This window comes from Capra hircus, chromosome 29 (genome assembly GCF_001704415.2).
Source record: "Capra hircus breed San Clemente chromosome 29, ASM170441v1, whole genome shotgun sequence".
NCBI lineage: Eukaryota > Metazoa > Chordata > Mammalia > Artiodactyla > Bovidae > Capra > Capra hircus.
The window spans coordinates 7,880,407-7,902,879 of NC_030836.1; the positions used below are offsets into that span (position 1 = coordinate 7,880,407).

Below are 22,473 nucleotides of genomic sequence, written 5' to 3' on the forward strand. Positions count from 1 at the left end.
GCTCTCATATCCTTACATGACCATAGCCTTGACTATATGGACCTTTGTTGGTAAATGACGTCTTTGCTTCTTAACACTGTCTAGGTTTATCACAGTTCTGCTGCAAAGAAGCAATTGTCTTCTAATTTCATGGTTGCAGTCACCATTCACAGTGATTCCAGAGCACATGAAGAGGACATCTGTCACTGCTTTTCTCCTTTTCCCCTTTTGTCTGCCGTGAAGTGATGGGACCGGTGCCATCTTCTTAGTTTTTTAATACTGAGTTTTAAGGTGGCTTTTTCACTCTCTTCCCTCACCCTCATAACGACGTTCTTTAGTTCCTCTTCATTTTCTGCCATTAGAAACTCAAAAATATTTAGAATAAAATCTAAAATTCTTTTTTTCACCAGCAATTCAATTTACAGATATTAACAACAATTAAGTCATTAAGCATTTTCAAATAATCCTTTCTCTACACATTTATATATGTACATATATATGCTGTGTGTGAACACATGATATAAATGTTATAGATATTAATCATAAATTACATCAATCCTATTAAGATAGTTCAACTGAAATACATCCAAAATAAATATCATAATTTAATTGCAATTTTCTAATATCTGGATTCAATTAAGTTCAGGAAAGTTTCAAGAAGGCCACCCAGTAATAAACACAAAATAAATTGTGTCTGCTGTCTTGTTAGTGATAATTTTTTATTGCTACCTCAGTTTCAGATGTCAGAGTAATGACTTCCATATTCTGATTAAAATGCAAATTGAAACCATATGTTAGAAAAGCATACGCTTTCAATGTCACTGTTTTCTGAATTTAAGCACAGTAAAAGTATAAAGGCTACCAATTACCCCAATGAATTCTATTGATTCTAGATGTAGAAAATACAGACTTTACATTGCACACTATGTCAACACATGAAGTTAGGGCACATCAATTAGCAGTTATGGTCATACACACACACACACACACATATATACATATATATGTATGTATATGTAATTGATGAGGGGTAAAAATTATAAAGCAATATGAATCTTGAAGTGAAGTGAAGTCACTCAGTTGTGTCCCACTCTTTGCGACCCCATGGACTGCAGCCTACCAGGCTCCTCCCTCCATGGGATTCTCCAGGCAAGAGTATTGGAGTGGGTTGCTATTTCCTTCTCCAGGGGATCTTCCCAACCCAGGGATCGAACCCTGGTCTCCTGCATTCCAGGCAGACACTTTAACCTCTGAGCCACCAGGGGAGTCCTAACCTTAAAACAGAATGAAACTTAATTGATCTGAGGATGTTGTGGGGAGGGAGGTGGGAGGGGGTTCATGTTTGGGAACGCATGTAAGAATTAAAGATTTTAAAATTTAAAAAATAAAAAAAAAATAAAAATTAAAAAAAAAAGTGAAAACCAAAAATGATTTTATAAACCTCTTTGTAATCTTCAGATTTACTAAAGAAACCACAATTACTTTAATCTACATTTTCAGGAAAATGAAAAAGAAACAATAGACTGATGTGTTTGTTTAATTTTGCTAATGAATTAAATCAAATTCTACATAAACCAATTTAACATTTAATGAATTTCTAAGACTATGCTATGAGTTTCCCAAATATCTTCTGAGATTGATTCAAAACTAACAAGCCCAATAATTTAAATATTACAAGCTTTGCTCTTCTTCATTTTCATTTGTGACATTAAAACTGCTGTGTGCATAACACTTTCTTTTGTTTTGAAAGGAAAACTTTGAAGTGATTTAAAAAAAAAACTTTTCTTATAAATGTAACCCCAAAAAAGGCTGAATCATGAATATTCTATTCAAGAGTGAATATTTCTGGAACTTCCCTGGAAGTTCAGTGTTTAGGACTCAAACACTTTCACTGCTGCAGCCTGGGCTGAATCCTTAGTCACGGAACTAAGATCCCACAAGGCATACAGCCACAAAAAGACGGAGTATTTCTCTTTTTTTCTTTTCTTTTTGTTTCGTAAGAGTGAGTATTTCTAAATTTAACATATTTCTTCCCAATATCAGCTAGATGTATGTAAAAAATTAAAAGTCAATGCCAGCTAAGTTTACACAATTTATACACATCAAAGGCAGTAAACTCAATGTAAGTATGGTTCTGTTGCGTAAGAAAAAAGTGAAGGTAACCATAAGAGTGTTACCTGAAAGAGAGACTGGGATGAGGTAGGGTAGGGGTAAACCGCAGCTCTCAGGATGAATAAAATCACTTGACTGTACCTTAAGAAAACGTTCAATTTGAAATACAAATGACACCTTCCTGTATTGCAGCCTATACTTCAGTTGCAGACTAATGAATAATCAATGTCTCTGATCAGTCTAAAACGTGACTCTGGTGTCTCACAGCAGTTCACCTTTTCCTTGCTTTCTTACACATTAGCAGAGAACCCCTATATCTTATTTACCTGATAATTTCTGGACAAATTACGTTTTTTTTCTTTTTATAATATCCATAGCAAAGAGAAAAACAAGGGAGTAAAAATATTTTAGCACTTGCAAGTTCCTCAGATATAACAAATATTCTCCATTGTTATATCTTCCACATTCCACCTCAGCAAAAGAGAGACAATCTAAAATGTCTATAATAAGTTGCCACTTCTAAAATGTTTTATGCTTCTTGGAGGAAAGGCAGCACAGTCTACCATACAGTATTAACAGTAACTGCATTCCCACCTCTAATCCAAACCTACTGAAACCGCATAAAATAGACATCAGCTCTTCTTTATCTAATCAGTACTCTATATTCCTTGAAGGAAAAAGAGGAGCGACATGAATTATTTTTAGATACCTAAATAGTTGAATTCTCTATCAGAATGTTACAAGACCAGATACAAGTACAAAGATTTTGTTCTAAAATTAAGGAAACCTGTGCCTCCATAGAATACAAGTTTTCCAAAAATACACCTTTCCTGGAAGAACAGATAACATTTTTCCATGCTTAGAAGACTTCACAAACATGATCAAACTCAGTCAAAACAATGACAAAGACAATGATAAAAGCAAGTATTATTGAGACCTTCCTACTCTACTAGTAAGTCTTATATGTACTATCATATTTCATTTTCACAATATTGCTCTGTGAGGTAGGAGCTATTATGATGTCAATCATGCCAGCTGAGAAAATGGAGGTAGAAGCAAAACGGTTTGACCAAGATCATAATACAAGCAGTAAGTAAACAGCCGTGGCTGGCAAGTCTTTCTTAGTAACAGAATACAGTACTGAATTAACACTGAAAAGATCTCGGGGTTCCCAGACTAACAAGCAGGGGCCACAGAGTCAAAAGATATGAACACTAGTTGGTGTTTACACTGATCCCAGGATTTGAGTCCCCAGACTCCACACCATATTCCTTCTTCACGGCCCTGTTTTCATCCACCTCTTGGCCTGCACCAGGTTGCTGCCATAGTTTCAGGGCTAGAAAGTCAACTTAACACTAACAAATACAATAAACCAGATCCTGTCACCAGTGCCGACTGTACAGAATAGAATTAAATCTTTAAAATGTCTCTATTAAATGTCTATTCATAATAAACATCTAACAATGACAACAGAATAATTGCAAAGGTAAAATAAGAAATGCCAGATCTGAAAAATTTAGGTCTGTTGTAGCCCCAGTACATTTTTAAGTAAATGCCTTTTTATTTTCCTTTTCATTTTTTTCCTTTCTCTGTTTCTATTTTTCTTTAAATAAATACTTCACAAGTACGAGGTCAAGTTTTAGTATGAATAGTCCTTACCTGCAACTGTTTCAGCAAAATGAAAATAATAGAGTCCATTATTTTTCATCAAATGATATTTATAAGTTAGTAGAGGACATTTCATCCTCTACTTTGCTAATTGCTATTAGAGGTGTAAAGGACATACCTTAAAAGCATATTGCAAATGAGCTATTTTCCTCCTACACATTAAACTCAGTTGTATCTTCAATTTCTTCACTGTACTGCTCACTTTACTGAACCAATTAAGTTAAGTCGCTCAGTCGTGTCCAACTCTTTGCGACCCCCTGAACAATAGCCCACCAGGCTTCTCCATCCATGGGATTCTCCAGGCAAGAATACTGGAGAGGGTTGATGAACCAATTACAGCATATCTTATGTCAGAATGCAAGAAATTCAAGAACCCATACATTGTAGGATACATCTAAATGTGATTTCTCAAACAATGTATTTATTTCTGATAAGAAATACAACTAATTGTTAGTTTAATCTCATGCTATGTTTATGAAAGTTGCTAAGAAATATCACTAAATGGTACAAGATTAGCGTGTAGAAAAAAAAAATCATAGACCCTTTTTTTATCACATGCCAGTCATACACTTTAACAAATGATACAAAATCTACATCTTTTCCTCCAAAAAAATTTTTAACATATAATGCATTATTTTTAATTAAGGTATTTAAGACCTTAATTAGTATACTTTTACTTTTTACCTTTGTATTTTCTTTAAGGGTGACAAACATTTTAATGATTTTGTATAGATGATTAAAAGGTGATATTTAGCTTTGTAACTAAATTTGTATCTCACAATAAGAATGAACACGATAAATGCCACACTACAAAAGTCATAGCTCTTTGCTTCTGTTTTAAAAACTACCAAATATTAATTAGATTACATTAGATCATATTTTTGAATATCAAAATACAAAAAAAAATTAAATATCACAAAACCCAATAGAATACTAACAGATGACCAAGGAGCTACAAAATTTAGTAAAGCACTAAAAGAAGCTTTTTCAGAACTTAAATTGTTGGCTAACTGAATATAAATAAGTAATTTAATTTTCCTTTGACTTTAAAATATAACACACTCGAATAACTTAACTCCTAGAAATACAATTAATGCTTACCTTCCTGACCAAAGTGACATAAAATGATTTAACACAGAAGTGCATTGAGTTAATATCCCATGCTACTGTCTAAAGCTGTCACAGCAGTGCTAAATTTTTTTAAATACTGCCATTGCATTCCAGACCTCCAGATTTAACCTTAATTAAAAGACCATAAATGAAAACAATCATGCTCTGTACTGCAACTGTTGCCACATTTAAGGATTATTTTTAATATTCATTTAGAAAGTCTAGGTTCTAAAAAGTCATCAACCAACACCTTTCAGGTAGGATACAGTAGCCTAGAAAAAGCACTAAATAAACCCAGTTAGAACCTGAGGTTTCAATATTACCTTATTATATATCGTCAATATGAGATTAGAAGTCACATAACCTTCCACGCTGTTTTCATAATCTACAAATGGTGTATAAAAGCTATCATGCCTATTTTTAACTGGGTGGCTTTGGTACATTAAATGCAAAAAGGTATGTGAAAAGCGTTTACAAAGGCATTAGATAAACATGATACTATGGAGGTATTATTCACTGAATACAAACATTCTGGTTATTCCTGCAAGAAATTATAAAGACAGACATAGAAGACAAAATTCCAGAGAATGAAAAGATTGTTTTAGTGGAAAAAAAAAAAAAAGAAATCAAAAACTGTAAACTCATATATTAAATACCTGAAAGCCAAAAAAAAATTAAATTTCATTCATAATTTCCCTTTAAATTCATGCCCTACACACACACACACACATACACACACACACACATGCCCTCAATAAATAATTCTTGGCTTAGCTAAGGAAAGCAGAGAGAAGGACAAAAATAAATTAACCCTTTCTTCTCTCTTCCTCCCTGCTAGGACTGTCACTTCCCAGTGCAGATTTACATATACTCTGTAGCCATGTTAAGGACAGCTATGTTTCCAGACTTCATGAATAATGACTTGCACAGTCTGGATTTAGTAAAAGAAGACAGAACTGGAAAAGCGAATAGCTAGGTTCAAGTAAGCAAGGTGACTATGGCAGGTTGGGTCCCAGAAGTGAAGTGAAGTGAAATCGCTCAGACGTGTCTGACTCTTCGCGACCCCAGGGACTGTATGTAGCCTACCAGGCTCCTCTGTCCATGAGATTTTCCAGGCAATAGTACTGGAGTGGATTGCCATTTAGCTTTCAGGCAAAGCATTCTGAGAAACTAATCACACATTATGAAAATTACTATGCAATGTTAATGACCCAAATATTATTTCCTCTTTGGAACAATGTCTATAATTTTAAAATGTTTCTATGATCGATGTGGTGATGTCACGCTCTCCCAGGCCAGACTTAAGCCATAATGGTAATTAGTTACCGATTTTATCATAATATATATATAGATATAGATACACTCACATCTTAAACTCTCTGTGCAAACAAATATTTTTATGAATTATGTATTTTTTCTCATTTATTAGAGTAATTATCACAGTAAAGAAATGTTAGGTTTAAGGGCTTCTTATTCCTCTTGGACGACATTAATTAATCTTCATAATAATCACACAAAAAATAATGTATTAATTACTCCATTTGACAGAGGAGGAAACTGAGAAAAAGGTAGTAAGTGGTAAACCAGGATTCAAACTGATGAGTGCCAGCAGTGCTCAGTCCTGAGAATCAAGACCATCTCCGTATCTTGCCAATATCAATCACTCCCGGGGTACGAAATCACTCCTGCTGACCGAAAACCACTGATCTAGTTTTATGAGAACTTTTTGTCAAAAGTTTCTGAATTTTGTCAAAAGTTTATTCAGACTCTGTTAAGATGACTTTTCTAAGTATGTTAATAAGTCCATTACGTTAATTGTCTTCTGAATGTTAAGCTAAATTCCTCACTTGAACATGGTATTATTGGAATGATCTGCTAAAATTTTGTTAGAAATACTGTGTCTAAATTCATGAGGATTCTCAGTCCGTCGTTCCCGTTTTCTTGTAGTGTCTTTGTCTTGCTTTGGTATCAAAGTTATGCTGGCCTCAGAGAAGGGATCCTGAAGTGACTGCTTCTCTTCAACCTTCTGATGCAGTTTGAGTGGAATGAGCAGAACTTGTATCATGTCTTCTTTAAATATTTACTGAAACTCTCCAGGGAAGTTACCCAGGCATGAAATTTTCTTTGGGAAAAGGTTTTAAATTACAAATCCAATTTCTTCAATAAATAGAGGGCTGATCAGTTTATCTATTTCTTTTTGAGTGAGTTTTGGTGGTTTATATCTTTTGAGATACAAAAGAGAAAGAGGCAGTAGAGAATGAGATGGTCGGATAGCATCACTGATTTACTGGACATGAATCTGAGCAAACTCCAGGAGAGAGTGAAGGACAGAGGAGCCTGGCAGGCTAGAGTCCATGGGGTCCCAAAGAGTCGGACATGATTTAACAACCGGACAACAGCAACAATCTTTAAAGAAATACAACCTTTTCACCTAAGGTGACAAATATATGGACATAAACTTATTCAATTACCAAGTTACTATACTTTAATTGGTTGGCTCAAAAGTTCGTTTGGCTTTTTCCGTAAGATTCTATGGAAAAACCCAAACAAACGTTTCAGCCAACTCAGTATCAGCTGTATAATCTATTATGGAATAACCTCTCTCATTCCTGATGCTGGTAATTTGTATCTTTTCTCTTTTTCCCCTCATCAATCTGGCTTAAAGGTTTGTTAATTTTATCCATTTTCTCAAAGAACTAGCTAAAGTTATGTTGACTGACTGGTTTTGATTTTTTTTCACCTATTTCCACTCTAATATTTACTATTTCTTTACTTATGCTTACTTTGGGTTTAACTGTTCTTCTTTTTCTAGCTTCCTAAGGTTGAAACTGAAATCACTGACTTAAGACCTTTCTTTTTTTTTCTAAACAGGTATTTCGTGTTATAAATGTCCCTCTAAGTAGGCAGTCAATATCTTACCAATTTTGATATGTTTGTTTTTTTCATTTAATTCAAAATACTTTCTACTTTACTTTTGATATCTTCTGGTATCTTCAAATATTAGGGGATTTTCTAGATATCTTTTGGTTACTGGTTCTAATTTAATTTCATTGACATCAAACAATAAATTGTATGACTTGAATTATTTGAGATTCATTTTGTAGTGCAGAATATGGTAAATTTTGATGATACTTGAAAATAATTTTCACTCCATACTGCTGTATAGAATGATCTATAAACATCGACAATGTCAGGTTAGTTAATAGGGTTACTCAAGGCTTCTGTGGTGGCATCACCAACTCGATGGACATGAGTTTGGGTACACTCCGGGAGTTGGTGATAGACATGGAGGTCCGGCATGCTGTGATTCATGGGGTCGCAAAGAGTCAGACACAACTAAACGACTGAACTGAAGGCTTCTGTATCCTTCATGATTTTCTTTTTACATTCTATATCAAGGATGTTGTTTATTTCTCATTACAGTTCTGTCAGTTTTTGCTTTATTTATTTTGAAGCTCTCTTATTAAATGCATAAACATTTAGGAATATTATGTCCTCTTAATTCATTTATCCTTTTACTGTTATGAAATTACCCTCTTTCTCTCTGGTAATATGCTCTGCTTTGAAATCTACCATGCACGAGCACCTGCTAAGTCCCTTTGGTCGTGTCCAACTCTTTGCAATCCTATGGACTGTAGCCCTCCAGGCTCCTCTGTCCATGGGATTCTCCATGCACGAACACTGGAGTGGATTGCCATGCCCTTCTCCAGGGGATCCTCCTGACCCAGAGATCAAACTCACATCTCTTATGTCTCCTGCACTGGCAAGGAGGTTCTTTATCACTAGCACCACTGTTACTACAGCCACTCTAGCTTACTTCTAACTAGGGTGAGCATAATATATCTCATCAAAACTTTTAACTCATTTTAAATTTATTTGTCCCTTTACTTTTAAAGTGACTTCTTGTAGGTTACATATAGTTGAGTTATCTGAGGTTTATAATATACATACCTTCAATTGATTTATACAATGTCCCATATGGCATAAAAATCTGTTATTACATTTCTATTTCTTCCCTCTTAAACTCTGTATCAATGTTGTTAAACACTACTTCTACATATAACCCTCACAAACTACACTGCTATTATTCTTGCAATCAATTACACTTTTAAAGGGGGATATATAAGAAAAGTATCTTTTATATCTGCCAAGGTGTTGATAGTTACCATTTTCAGTGCTCTTCATTTCTCTGTGTAGGTCTAGATTTCCAACTATATTATTTTCCTGAAAACTTCCTGACAAACTTTAACATTTCCTCTAGTACAGGTCTACTGGTGATGAATTCTTTCAGGTTTTCTCTGACTGAAAAAGTCTTTACTTTGTACGTACCACCTTCAAGGAAAACTGAAGCACATATTACCTTCACAAGGCAAACAGTTATATAACTAGGTGTATAAAGACTAATTATGATGAAATCTCACACCTAAAGAAAGATGGCACCTTTTTTTCCTTTGGCCTAATTGATCCTGTAGTGGTTCTTCAAGGCACTTGGAGCAGAATACCTACTAGATTCAATGTCAACCTCCAACCCCAAAATCTCTAGGATGAACTATCAGATTATTCAAATAGAAACACAGGACAAAGAAACACAAGACAAAATTATCTCCTAAAGAACCAATAAATCTATGTTCAAATGAACTACTAGAATAGTGATACTTCTCACATTCCAAGCTACTCTGTCCTTTTACCAGAAAGTACTGAATCTAAAAATACACCTTCTTAGCTTTTATCCATGCACATCCAGAGAAATTCACAGAACAGTCATGTGCAAAGATGACTATCACCATATTGATCGTGACACTGAGGAGTTGGAAGTAATCTGGATGTCCATCACTGAAAGAATGAACAAGTAAAATGCACTAGATGAACCAGATGGTGTTAATGGTGCACAATCCTGTGAATGTACTAAAAATCACTCCAAAGGGGTAACTTTTATGGTATGTGATTTATATCTCAATAAAGCCATTATAAGGCACATACAGGGGATCAAGGGATGAACATTCTGGCACACTAGGTGGCAGTCAAAGCAATACATGGGAAGGACATAAAGGAACACACATAGGTCTCAAAAACACGGCATCAATAGATCTTCAAATGCATGCATGCTAAGTCACTTCAGTCGTGTCTGACTCTGCAACCCTATCGACCAGAGTGCACCAGGCTCCTCTGTCCATGGGGTTCTCCAGGAAAGAATACTGCAGTGGGTTACCATGCCCTCCTCCAAAGGATCTAAAACAGAAATTAAATTGCTCAGTAAAAGAAAATGAGAGGGAGTCTCTAATAATTCCCCTTTGCATGCTCACAAGTCCTCCTCTATGTCTGCCTTTGGATCAAGTGGCCCATGACAATTTTTAAGAATCTATTCACTTTGGGTAGCAAAGTATCTCATCTTCTACCAAATGAAGATAAGAGCACAAGATGAGCCAAATGTTATACTGGGCACCAAAAGCACATTCCTCAATGTGGTTTAAAGAATCAGAGTAAGAATACAGAGAGAAATAGCATCCCTAATTCTGGTACTCATAAGAAACCATCCAACAAAGGAACCTACTAGCTCAGGAGATCAGCTGATAACAGATCGACTTACTCTTTTGTTTACCTTCCCTCGAGAAAACAAGGTCATTTGGGTGGGCTTAAAAGAACTTGGGTCTCAAAGTTAACGGAAGGAAAGAAGAAGAATAGGTGTTATTAATATGTTCACCAACTTAGAAGATAAGGGTCATTCTCTCTCATCTTTGCCATTTTCTAGAGTATTTGCTCCCAATCTCCATCCATTCAGTAACTATTCGTTAAGCACATATTATATTCTAAACACTGTGGATACTAGGGATGTCAGTGAACAAGCAAGAAATCTTGCTGTTAAGCAGCTTATATACAGTGCAGGGAAAATGAAGCAAACAAATAAGAACATTTCTAAATTTTAAAATTTAATTTACTTATAAGAGCCATGAAAAAGAAAAGAGTAAAAGTTAGAGAGGTGAGGGGAAGCTGCTTTAACTATAACAGTAAAGACTCTCTTAGGATGTATTTCTAAATTTTAAAATTTAATTTACTTATAAGAACCATGAAAAAGAAAAGAGTAAAAGTTAGAGGGGTGAGGGGAAGCTGCTTTAACTATAACAGTAAAGACTCTCTCAGGATGTAACAATAGGTTGCTGCTGCTGCTGCTGCTGCTAAGTCGCTTCAGTTGTGTCTGACTCTGTGTGACCCCATAGATGGCAGCCCACCAGGCTCCCTCGTCCCTGGCATTCTCCAGGAAATAATACTGAAGTGGGTTGCCATTTCCTTCTCCAATGCATGAAAGTGAAAAGTGAAAGTGAAGTCACTCAGTCGTGTCCGACTCCTAGCGACCCCACGGACTGCCGCCTACCAGGCTCCTCTGTCCATGAGATTTTCCAGGCAAGAGTACTGGAGTGGGTTGCCATTGCCTTCTCCGAACAATAGCTTAAGAAGCATATAAGGAGAAGGTGCTAGCCAAGAATATTTTAGGGAAATGGATTTCTAAGCCCCCACCCGTGTCTCCCCCAAAGTGCTGCAGCTATAAAGGACTGCTACTGCTACTGCTAAGTCACTTCAGTCGTGTCCGACTCGGTGCAACCCATCAAATACTCTACAGACAAAAACAAAGTGTAAAGAATAAGAAGAGCAGATGAGGTCAGAGAGATACCAGCTTTGTGAGGTGTTTGTATTGTACATGGGTGCAGTGAGAAGTGGGAAGAGAAGGTTTTAAGCAGATCAAGAAGCTCTAATTTGTATTTCCAATGACTCTAACTATTATGTGGAAAACAGACTGTATAAGAAGACAGGAGTGGGAAGATGTAAACGAATGAGGCTATTCAGGCAGCTGAGGTGAGAGATTTTCGGCTCAGACTCTAGTTATAACTGTGTTGGTAATGAGTCACTATAAGATGCAGGGTGTATTTTCCAAGGAGACTAAGATTTTGCAATGGACTGGACCAAGAGTATAAGATGAAGAAAAGAGGTAAAACACCTAAGTTTCTGGCCTGAGCAACTAGATGGATGGTTGATGTCTTTTGATGCAAAAGGAAGGCTTAGGGGAGTAATTTGAAAAAGTATTTATAATTGCTTTTTGAATTTAATACTTTCAGTTTACTTTTTTTCGAGTTCATCTATCAAATTTCTCCAACTAGTTTACAATCCACTTTGTATTTCTTTTGTATCCTCACGTGCCTAGCATAGCTGATACATAATAAATACCTGCTGAATCTAATTAAATTGAAGTAGACTTACAAGAAAACATATGAGTCAACATTTTCAAACCGTATGTTTGAAAAATCAAATACAGATGTTTTAATCAAAGACACTGCATGTTTAAAATTAAAAAACAAGTGCTAGAGACAAGCTTGTAGATATATGTTTACAATTTTAAAATGTATGCATTGTTGAATGCTTGGTGGCATAAAGAAAATTGCAGAAAGAAGTTTTCAAAAGACTTACATAGAAAGATTGGTAAATGTCATAAATTATATTTAAACTAAACAGAAATGAACTACATTTGACATCACACTCTAAATAATTGTTAGCAGCAAATTATAAGTTTTGAAAAACTGGAATCCTCAGTCATCGTCACAACCAACTAAATAAAAGGAACTCATGTAAATGCTAACTTTTATGCGTTTTCTTTTAAATCAAACTGTGGCAAAGTTGAATCCTAGCAGCTGGTGTTCTTGTGGGTAATTGGTTCTGGCATATTACCTTCACAAAAACACTTCTATCATCTTATAGACATATCTTGGGCAAAAGCCAGAGAATATATTTAATTCTTTTTTGTATATCTTCTCTACATTTTGCCCTTTAACAACTAATTCTCTATCAACTCTAAAAATCTGGGGGAAAAAACTATACAATTTTTAAAATTGTATATTTTTCTTTCCAAAATTTGCTAACATAGAACTTAAAGACTTTCACATGGGTATTCATTAAACTGTACTAAACTGTAAGACTTCATAATTTTTAAAACTGTTGGTTAAATTATAATGTATGACATTTATAGCTAAAGCTACAAATCATTTAGGTTTGATAACTGAGAATTATCCAGGCTTACTTACAGATATTATGAATAATAAGAATAGCCCAAGAGAATATCTTCTCATAAAAGCGAAAGTATCAATAGAGATGTCCCTTATTTAGAATATATAGTTCCTCACCCATTCCCTACGGCACGTAACATAACACAGTTCACAAGCACAACTAGCAAGATTTATATTCACAGCTACACAGTTTAAACATTGTACTGTTTTCTGCTTTGAGACAACTAGCAATGTTAAAAAACAGAGATGAGTTTTTACATCTCTCTCTCCCCTAGTAAAGTATAAGGTCCTCAGAATCAGGAACTATGCCTTGTTTATTTCGGTAACCCCAACTTTTACCAATTATGTCTAACAGAGTAGAAACTCAACAAATGTTACTTATTCTTTTTTTTTCCCCTAAATTTTGGCCTCAACTTAGCAATCATTGGAAAGGCAAGAACTTTGTCTTATGATCACCAGAGACACGTGTCAAAGATGGAGCTACCTCCAATTTCTTGCCTTTCTTCAATATTCAGGTCCCATGCAATTCATAGAACCTTCTTGGGGACTTTCCTGGGGGTCCAGTGGCTAGGACTCCAGGCTCCACATACAGGGTGCTCGGGCTCAATCCCTAGTTGGGGAACTAGATCTCACGTGCAGCAACAAAGACCTACTGTGGCCAAATAAATAACATATAAAGTGTTGTCGCTGTTCAGTTGCTCAGTCATGTCCGACTTTTTATGACCCCATGGACTGCAGCATGCCAAGCCTCTCTGTCCTTCACCATCTCCTGGAGCTTGCTCAAACACATGTCCATGGAGTCGGTGATGCCATCCAACCATCTTGTCCTCTGTCATCCCCTTCTCCTCCTGCCTTCAATCTTTCCCAGCATGAGTGTCTTTTCTAATGATTTGGCTCTTCACATGAGGTGGCCAAAGTATTGGAGCTTCAGTTTCAGCATCAGTCCTTCCAATGAATAATCAGGGCTGATCTCGTTCAGAATAGGCTGGTTGGATCTCCTTGCAGTCCAAGGGACTCTCAATAGTCTTCAACACCACAGTTCAAAAGCATCAATTCTTCAGCACTCAGCCTTCTATATGCTCCAACTCTCACATCGATACATGACTGCTGGAAAAATTATAGCTTTGACTAGATGGACCTTTGTAAGCAAAGTAATGTCTCTGCTTTTTAATATGCTGTTTAGGTTGGTAATAGCTTTTCTTCCAAGGAACAAATGTCTGAATATTCTTTGGCATAGCCCTTCTTTGGGATTGGAATGAAAACTGACCTTTTCCAGTCCTGTAGCCACTGCTGAGTTTTCCAAATTTGCTAGCATATTGAGTGCAGCATTTTCACAGCATCATCTTTTAGAATTTGAAATAGCTCAGCTGGAATTCCATCACCTCCACTAGCTTTGTTCGTAGTGATGCTTCCTAAGGCCCACTTGACTTCACACTCCAAGATGTCTGGCTCTAGGTGAGTGATCACATCATCGTGGCTATCTGTCCATTCTAAAGGAGATCAGCCCTGAGTTTTCTTTGGAAAGAATGATGCTAAAGGTGAAATTCCAGTACTTTGGCCACCTCATGTGAAGAGTTGACTCATTGGAAAAGACTCTGATGCTGGGAGGGATTGGGGGCAGGAGCAGAAGCAGACGACAAAGGATGAAAGGGCTGGATGGCATCACTGACTCGATGGACATGAGTTTGAGTGAACTCTGGGAGTTGGTGATGGACAGGGAGGCCTGGCGTGCTGCGATTCATGGGGTCACAAGGAGTTGGACACGACTGAGCGACTGAACTGAACTGAACTGAAACTATCATTTTAATTATTTTTTTACAGCTTACAGGTCAATACCAGTTCTTTTTTAAAAAACGTTTTATTTTGTATTGGGGTCTAGCAATTAACAAACAACGTTGTGATAGTTTCAGGTGAACAGGGAAGGGATTCAGCCACACATATACATGTATCCATTCTCCCCCAAACTCCTCTCCCATCCAGGCTGCCACATAACACTGAGCAGAGTTCCATGTGTTATACAGCAGGCCCTTGTTGTTTATCCATTTTAAACAGAACAATACATTAACATTTTAAATCCAGATCTAGATAAACCTTATTGCCTCAACTAAGCTACTTTCAAGAACAGAATAATGACTTATGTATTTTTTGTTATTTGTTTAATCACTGTATTATGTCGGCCTCTTTTGCAATCCCACGGACTACAGTCCTCCAGGCTCTTCTTTTCGTAGAATGTCCTAGGCAAGAATACTGGAATGGGTTGCCATTTCCTTCTCCAGGGGATCTTCCTGACCCAGGGATCGAGCCTGCATCTCCTGCATTGGCAGGCAGGTTCTTTACCACTGAACTACCAGGGAAGACCATAATGACTTATACTTGGGTCCAAATACACAGGACAGTGCTTTGCACCCAATAAATGTTCATTGATAAAAATAAAGACAAAGATGATAAAGATAATATGAAGCCAGTTTTCCATATCTTTCTCAGATATTCATTCAAAGGCATGGCAATACCTTTGAAATTATCTGATCAAAATAATTAAGGAATGTATAACTGTTGCAGCCAAAACTAACAAAATGACATTAATACTAACCAAACAGTAATCTACTGTCACCCAACATTTTAGTGGGTATATGTGTATATGTACAAAACCAACTCAATGTAATGAGGATATAACCAAGAATTAGGTGAAAAGGTATGATTAGGCTCTCCAAAGAATGGCTACTTAATACTATGAGCTACCAAAACTATATGGCATGGTAACAAAAGATGTCACAAAACAATATGCCCCCAATTTTTTATTGGGTATATAATGTGTAATGTGAATATGCATCTATGTGTATTTATGTAGGGACACTGGAGGAAAGGGAAGGGGATAAAATAATAAACACTAAAATGTTAGCAGTTACTACATGGTAAAACTACAGATAACTTTTACTTTCTTCTTCATGTTTTTCTCTACTTTCTAATTCAGAAACACATACCTAAATACAATAAGTAACTTTCTTAAAATAAAAGCTCCCAACATTTAGAAATTTTGTCATTGATGTTAAAATCAGCCAACAATCTCAACTCAGTCTAGTGAGCAATATAATAGAGTTCTAGAATTTAGTTATTACTTAAGGATAAATTCAGGCTCTGAAAATACTTCTTACCTATTCCACACTAATCACCCTCTTACTTAAATAACAGTTACATAGCAATAGTAAAAATAAAAGGTTCTATTTAGAGGAAGGGGAGATGAAGATGAACGAAGATGAAGATACTAAGACTATCATTAGTATCCCAAATATATCATGTACAAATTTCTTTTAACATAGTCAAAAATCCATGTGTGAGGCTTTGATCTCATTAAATTTTTAAATTGCAGATCTTGGATGACAAAAGATAAAAGACCAATCTATATTCTGCACTTTCTGAAAAGCTTTTCTAATACTGAAATTTATTAATCTGGACATAAAAAGTACAAATCTACTTAACAGACAAATGTTACTCCCCACACACAAAAAGTTTCACATTTAGAAAGAACTAGAGATTCAAAGGTTTATTCTAGATTCCAAATGCTATCAAAACAATATAGTACAGCCACTCTAGAAAACAGTTTATCAGTTTCTTTAAAAACTAAACATTCGGCTACCATACAACCTGGCAACTGTATTCCAGGGCATTTATCCCAGAGAAATAAAAACTCCTATTCACACAAAACTTGCATGTGAATATTTCTAGCATCTTTATTTGTAATAGCCAAAAACTGGAAGCAAGCCAGATGTTCTTCAACAGGTGAACAGTTAAATAAACTAGTACATCCATACCATGGTATACCTACTCAGCTATAAAAAGGAATGCACTACTGATATGCCCAACAACTTGAATCAATCTCCAGAGAATTATGGTGAGTGAAAACAGCTAATGACAAAATATATGTACTATATAATTCTATTTATAAAACATTCTTGAAATGACTATAAAAACTAAAGAATTATAGAGATAAAGAATAAATTAGTGGTTGCCAGAGGTTGGGCAATAGGAGGGAAAGGTCAGAGGTAAGTAAGTACTGGGTTGACCAAAAAGTTTGTTCAGGTTTTTCTGTAACATTTTAGGAAAAACTCAAACTTTTTTGCCAACCCAATAAACGTAGCTACAAAACAGCAACATGAAGAAAATGTTCTCTATCTTGACTATAACAAATATCAATGTAAATATCCTACTTTTGATCTTCGATAGTTTTGTAAGACACTGCTATTAAGGGAAACTGTATAGAGAGTACATGAGATCTATGATTTCTTACAACTGCATAGGAATCTATGATTATTTCAAAATAAAAAGCTTAATCTTAAAAAAACAGAGTATGTTTAGGGCACCTTCCAACATTGATTATATCAATCAAAATCAAATATCTTCTCTCCAGGAATTTCCAGTCTAAACCAGGCAACACAAAAAGTTTGTGGAAATTTACTTAGAATTTAAGAAAAGTGTATAAATACATATAGTATTTGGGTATTAAAGTATGACCATGTGGTCATATAAAAAAGCATGTGTACAACTAAAAGGAAAACAAATGGATTAAAACTCAAATCCATTCTGGGTATGCAGATGTAATATTTTTAAGTTTTTTACAAAATAAGAAAGGAAAGCAGCACCTAGAATAGTTTAGTGCTCCTATTATGTTTCCATAGCACCCTATAATTCATCTTTCAGTTCTGTTCAAACATTATTATTTCTACTGTGACTTTTCCACTAGATAGCAAACTCAATAAATACAAAGACTGTCTTCATCTTACCTTCTAGCACATAGCACAGTAACTTACCCAGAGCAAAAATTAAATATTCTAAAACTGAAATAAGTTGCTAAATACAACCCTGAACTACAGTCTCCTCTGTTACAGAACTCAAAAACCTATCCTTAGGTAAACAATTATTTATCTTTCCTTAATTGAATTTTTCAATGTTGCCTATAATTTCTGTGAAACAACTTTAAAAGCTTTTAATACATGTTTTTAAAATATGAGCTTGACAATGAAAATCATATACCCTGAATATATATCTACAGCAAACAGTATTAAGACAACATTAATTTCAATTCTGAAAACTTAAGAAATTTTTTAGAAGCCTAGACTATCATATTATTAAATATATTCAGTATATTCAAAAATAGAATCAATGCTATTTTGAAATCCAGGAAAACTGTACATCATAAAAGCTTATCCTTAAATCATTTTTTCCGTAAGAAGTGAGCAATAGAAGCAGAATATGAAATGAAATTAAAGATACATAGAGAGAGGATACAGATATAGATATGTACACTACCAAAGATGAAGATCTAAGCTTAAAAGGAAAAAAATCATGAAAAACACAGGGCAGTGAGTCTATTTTCCTCCTGAAATAAGTACAATTCAGTCATATAATGTAACAGGAATAAACCAGAGAGCATCAAAGCTATTTTAAACATTTAAGTCTATCCTTTAAAACAAAAACAGACAACAGTATCAAATTTAAGTAAGTTTCCTTTTTTAAAGGGAATTTTATTCAAAAAACAAAAAAATAGGTTTTAAAAAAAATGTATGGGAAAACCTCAAATGCAAAAAAAAAAATTTACTTACCAAGTTGGCCATATAAATTGTGAGCAGCCCTCTCCTGCAAGTAATTTTAAGAAGACAGAGAGTGAGACTAAGCACAAATTTGACTTAATAATCACTTCATCACTTTTTTCAGAAATCTACCAAATCATTTCTCAGGAGTGGTGGGAAAGGGGTAGATTATGCAGAACTAAGTTTTTAGTACCGTAATAGTTAACTGTATAAATCAGTTCTACAAGTCATTCTGTTTGGCAGTCATTAAATATTCTGTTTAATGCTCATTAATTAGAATTCTTTAAAATTACTATTGCCTGGGACTTCCCTAGTAGTCTACTGGTAGAATCCACCTTCCAATACAGGCAATGTGGGTTCGATCCCTGGTCAGGGAACTAACATCCCACATGCTGCAGGGCAACTAAGCCCATGGACCATGACTACTGAGCCCATATGCCACAGCTACTGGGACCACACACTACAGCTAGAGAGCCCACAGGCTGCAACAAGAGAGAAGCCTGCACGCTGCAACTAGAGTAGCCCACATGCCGCAACAAAAACCAGCACAGCCAAAATCTTTTAAAGAACTAAAAAAATCAAGTCAAAGCTCTAACATTTCTTAAAAAAAAAATTACTATTGACTAGTAATTGCCAATTAGACTTATTGTAAAGATCATATATCTAACAAAATTAACTAATATAGTGTTAAATACATGTCAATTACATCTCAATGTTTTAAATTACTGATACTTTATTATTTATTCATAGGAAGAGAGGTACAATTTGCTATTAGTCTATCTTTATGTTAGAGAATTCTAAGCTTAATGAAGAATCCTAGCAAATTCATCTTGCCAAGAAGTCAAGGCCATAACAATTCTAACTAAATGCAAATTTATTTTTAAAAAATCAGGTCTTCTATCATTTTACACATAATGCAACTGTTCATTAGACATTGTTACAAATCATACTAAATCACCTTGTTTTAATTTCATAGCTAAGTGCAAAGTCAGGTACTAAGTGAACTCTTTAACACCAAAGGACAAACAAAAGCTCTGTAAACACTTGCTTTACAGAAAAACTACATATTTATTAAATGCATATTCACTCTTAATGAGAATCCACCTAGAAACTCAAAGATAAGGACAATTTTATGCCCTTATAACTTTACCTTACACTGCACATGAGACCATAAATGACGCACATCCCTCTAATAAAGAGGTCTTTAATATTTACAGCATTCAAGGGCAGGGCTCAAATAAACTCTAAAAATCATAGAAATACATCTGAGTTTCAATAATGAACATTTTTAGTACTCAAAGAAACAATTACTTTGTAACATAAAAAAGTAAGAATATCAAATCACTTTCATTTAAATATCATGCTAGATCATGATATTAACATCATCAATCAATCTTCTTGATGTCAGATCCAGTCATACAAAACCTTGATTATTCATCACTTAAAATGGCTTAACAGGATTTTCAATATACTAAAGCCATATGGAGGCAGTATGATATAATTGAATAATGCTGAAGTGAAGTTAAGAAATCAAGGTTCCAGTTAACTTTCTCTGGTACTCTAGTTTTGTCATTAAAATGAGAAAACTAGTTATCTAAGTTATATTTTTAAATATAAAAACAATTTAAAGAAAAAAACATATTTATCACTAATACATAAAACATAACTTTGGGTCCATCATGGTTGAAACGGGGAGGCACCCTAGGCATATCCACTGGGCCATGCCTCCAGTAATGCCCCTCTTCAGCAGGTCCTAATGTACCTTAGCAGAACAACAGAATTCCACTGCTCCTCTAAAAATGAATTTCAAAATCAGTGATAAGATGATCTCTGTAAGGTCCCTTTTAAGTCTTTTTTTCTATGATTTACACATACCAATTGAAATTGTTCTTACTAATCCTTACCAATCTTTAGTTCCTACCAAATTCTAAGTCAAAGATGTTCCAATAGTACTTATTTTAAATAAATCGTATCAAGGAAAATCAGGGTAAGATCATCATCTAAGAGTCACACATACATGGAAAAGCTAAACGCTTCTCAAGGATTTACTTGTTCTTTTCAATTGCTGGTTACATATGAACAAAAAAAAATAGTATTCTTCATTACCAAACCAAAGTAAAAATATTTCTGTAATTTCAGTGGTAGTGTCCCAAAATACATTCCACTCTGAAGTGAAATTAAAAGACACTTGCTCCTTGAAAGAAAAGCTATGACAAACCTAGACAATGTATTAAAAAGCAGAAACATTACTTTGCCAACAAAGGTCCATCTAGTAAAAGCTATGGTTTTTCCAGAAGTCATGTATGGATGTGACAGTTGGACCATATAGAAGACTGAGCGCCGAAGAACTGATGCTTTTGAGCTGTGGTGGAGAAAAAAACTCTTGACAGTCCCTTGGACTGCAAGGAGATCCAACCAGTTAACCCTAAAGGAAATCAGTCCTGAATGTTCATTGGAAGGACTGATGCTAAAGCTGAAACTCCAATACTTTGGCAACCTGATGTGAAGAGCTGATTCATTAGAGAAGACCCTCATGCTGGGAAGGATTGAAGACAGGAGGAGAAGGGGACAACAGAGGATGAGATGGTTGGATGGCATCACCGATGAGATGGACATGAGTTTGAGCAAGCTCCGGGAGATGGTGAAGGACAGGGAAGCCTGGCGTGCTGCAGTCCATGGGGTCGCAAAGAGTCAGACACAACTAAGTGACTGAACAACCACAACAATAAAGTGAACTAATATATGATGCTTTCTTCAAAAACATTTGTTCCACTAATTTCATTCTGTCTCTGATAATAACAGTAACCCAACTCTAGAATCATCACTAGCTTCCATCTATAACTGTTTATCTCTACTGAACAAAGATGATCTTGTTTAACTGTTACATTTTCACAGACCTGCAATAGTACCTGGCATCTAACAGACACTAAACAAAGGTTAGAATTACTAAGCAAAGTGTTACCAGGAACCCAGTCTTACAAGAAGGAATACATTATAGACATATAGTTTAGAAATATAGTCACAAAAGATAGCCACTAGACAGAGGGATGACTGGCTAAAGACACTAATTTATTAGCAACCAAAAACATGATCTATTTGCATAAAATTTAATAATTTACACAGTATAATTAATAGTTTAAAATCAGATTTTATACTCTCAGTAGTTATACAAAGTATAAAGCAGACACTATCGTCCTCACTATTAAAAACCAAGAATCAGAGAAGTGGTTTATTTAAAAATATGAAGGCAGCAAAAAGCAAGTTCTTCTGACTCAAGTTTCACATTCTTTCCAAGGTACTGTTTCTACAGTAGAAAATCTTTACTAAGTTATCTTTCAATTCTAAAATTTACTGATTTAATATGGCATCCTAGCACGCTTCTGTGCAGCCAGGATAAACAAAGCCTTGACACAGCCTGATGCTGCTGCTAAGTCGCTTCAGTTGTGTCCGACTCTGTGCGACTCCAGAGATGGCAGCCCACCATGCTCCCCCATCTCTGGGGTTCTCCAGGCAAGAACACTGGAGTGGGTTGCCATTTCTTTCTCCAATGCATGAAAGTGAAAAGTGAAAGTGAAGTCACTCAGTCGTGTCCAACTATCAGTAAAAAGCCAAGGATGTATTGCTATTAGAGTACTACTATTAGTAGTAGTAGTACTATTAATTATTATTATTATATGTAATTATGATACATAATAATTAGTTGTCGTAGTAGTACTATTCTAGTACTAATAGTATTAGACTATTATGGTCTCAAGCTTCAATGTGTTGTTGTTGTTCAGTTGCTCAGTCTTGTCCAACACTTTGCAACCCATAAAGTGTAGCCAACCAGGCCTCTGTCCATGAGACTTCCCAGGCAAGGATACTGTATCGTTTGCCATTTCCTTCTCCAGGGGATCTTCCCGATCCAGGGATCCAACCCACATCTCCTGCATTGGCAGGCAGATTCTTCACCCACTGAGCCACCTGGG

The 22,473-nt window shown here is 35.4% G+C and overlaps 1 protein-coding gene across 1 annotated transcript in view; it reads right to left on the bottom strand.

Annotated features, from left to right (window-relative positions):
• Positions 1–22,473, bottom strand: part of TMEM135 (transmembrane protein 135) — a 270,034-nt gene that overhangs the window by 187,245 nt on the left and 60,316 nt on the right. Inside the window, exon 4 of the mRNA XM_005699432.3 lies at positions 18,518–18,551. Within this exon, the coding sequence (XP_005699489.2) occupies positions 18,518–18,551 (34 nt within the window). The remainder of the gene's footprint in view (positions 1–18,517; positions 18,552–22,473) is intronic.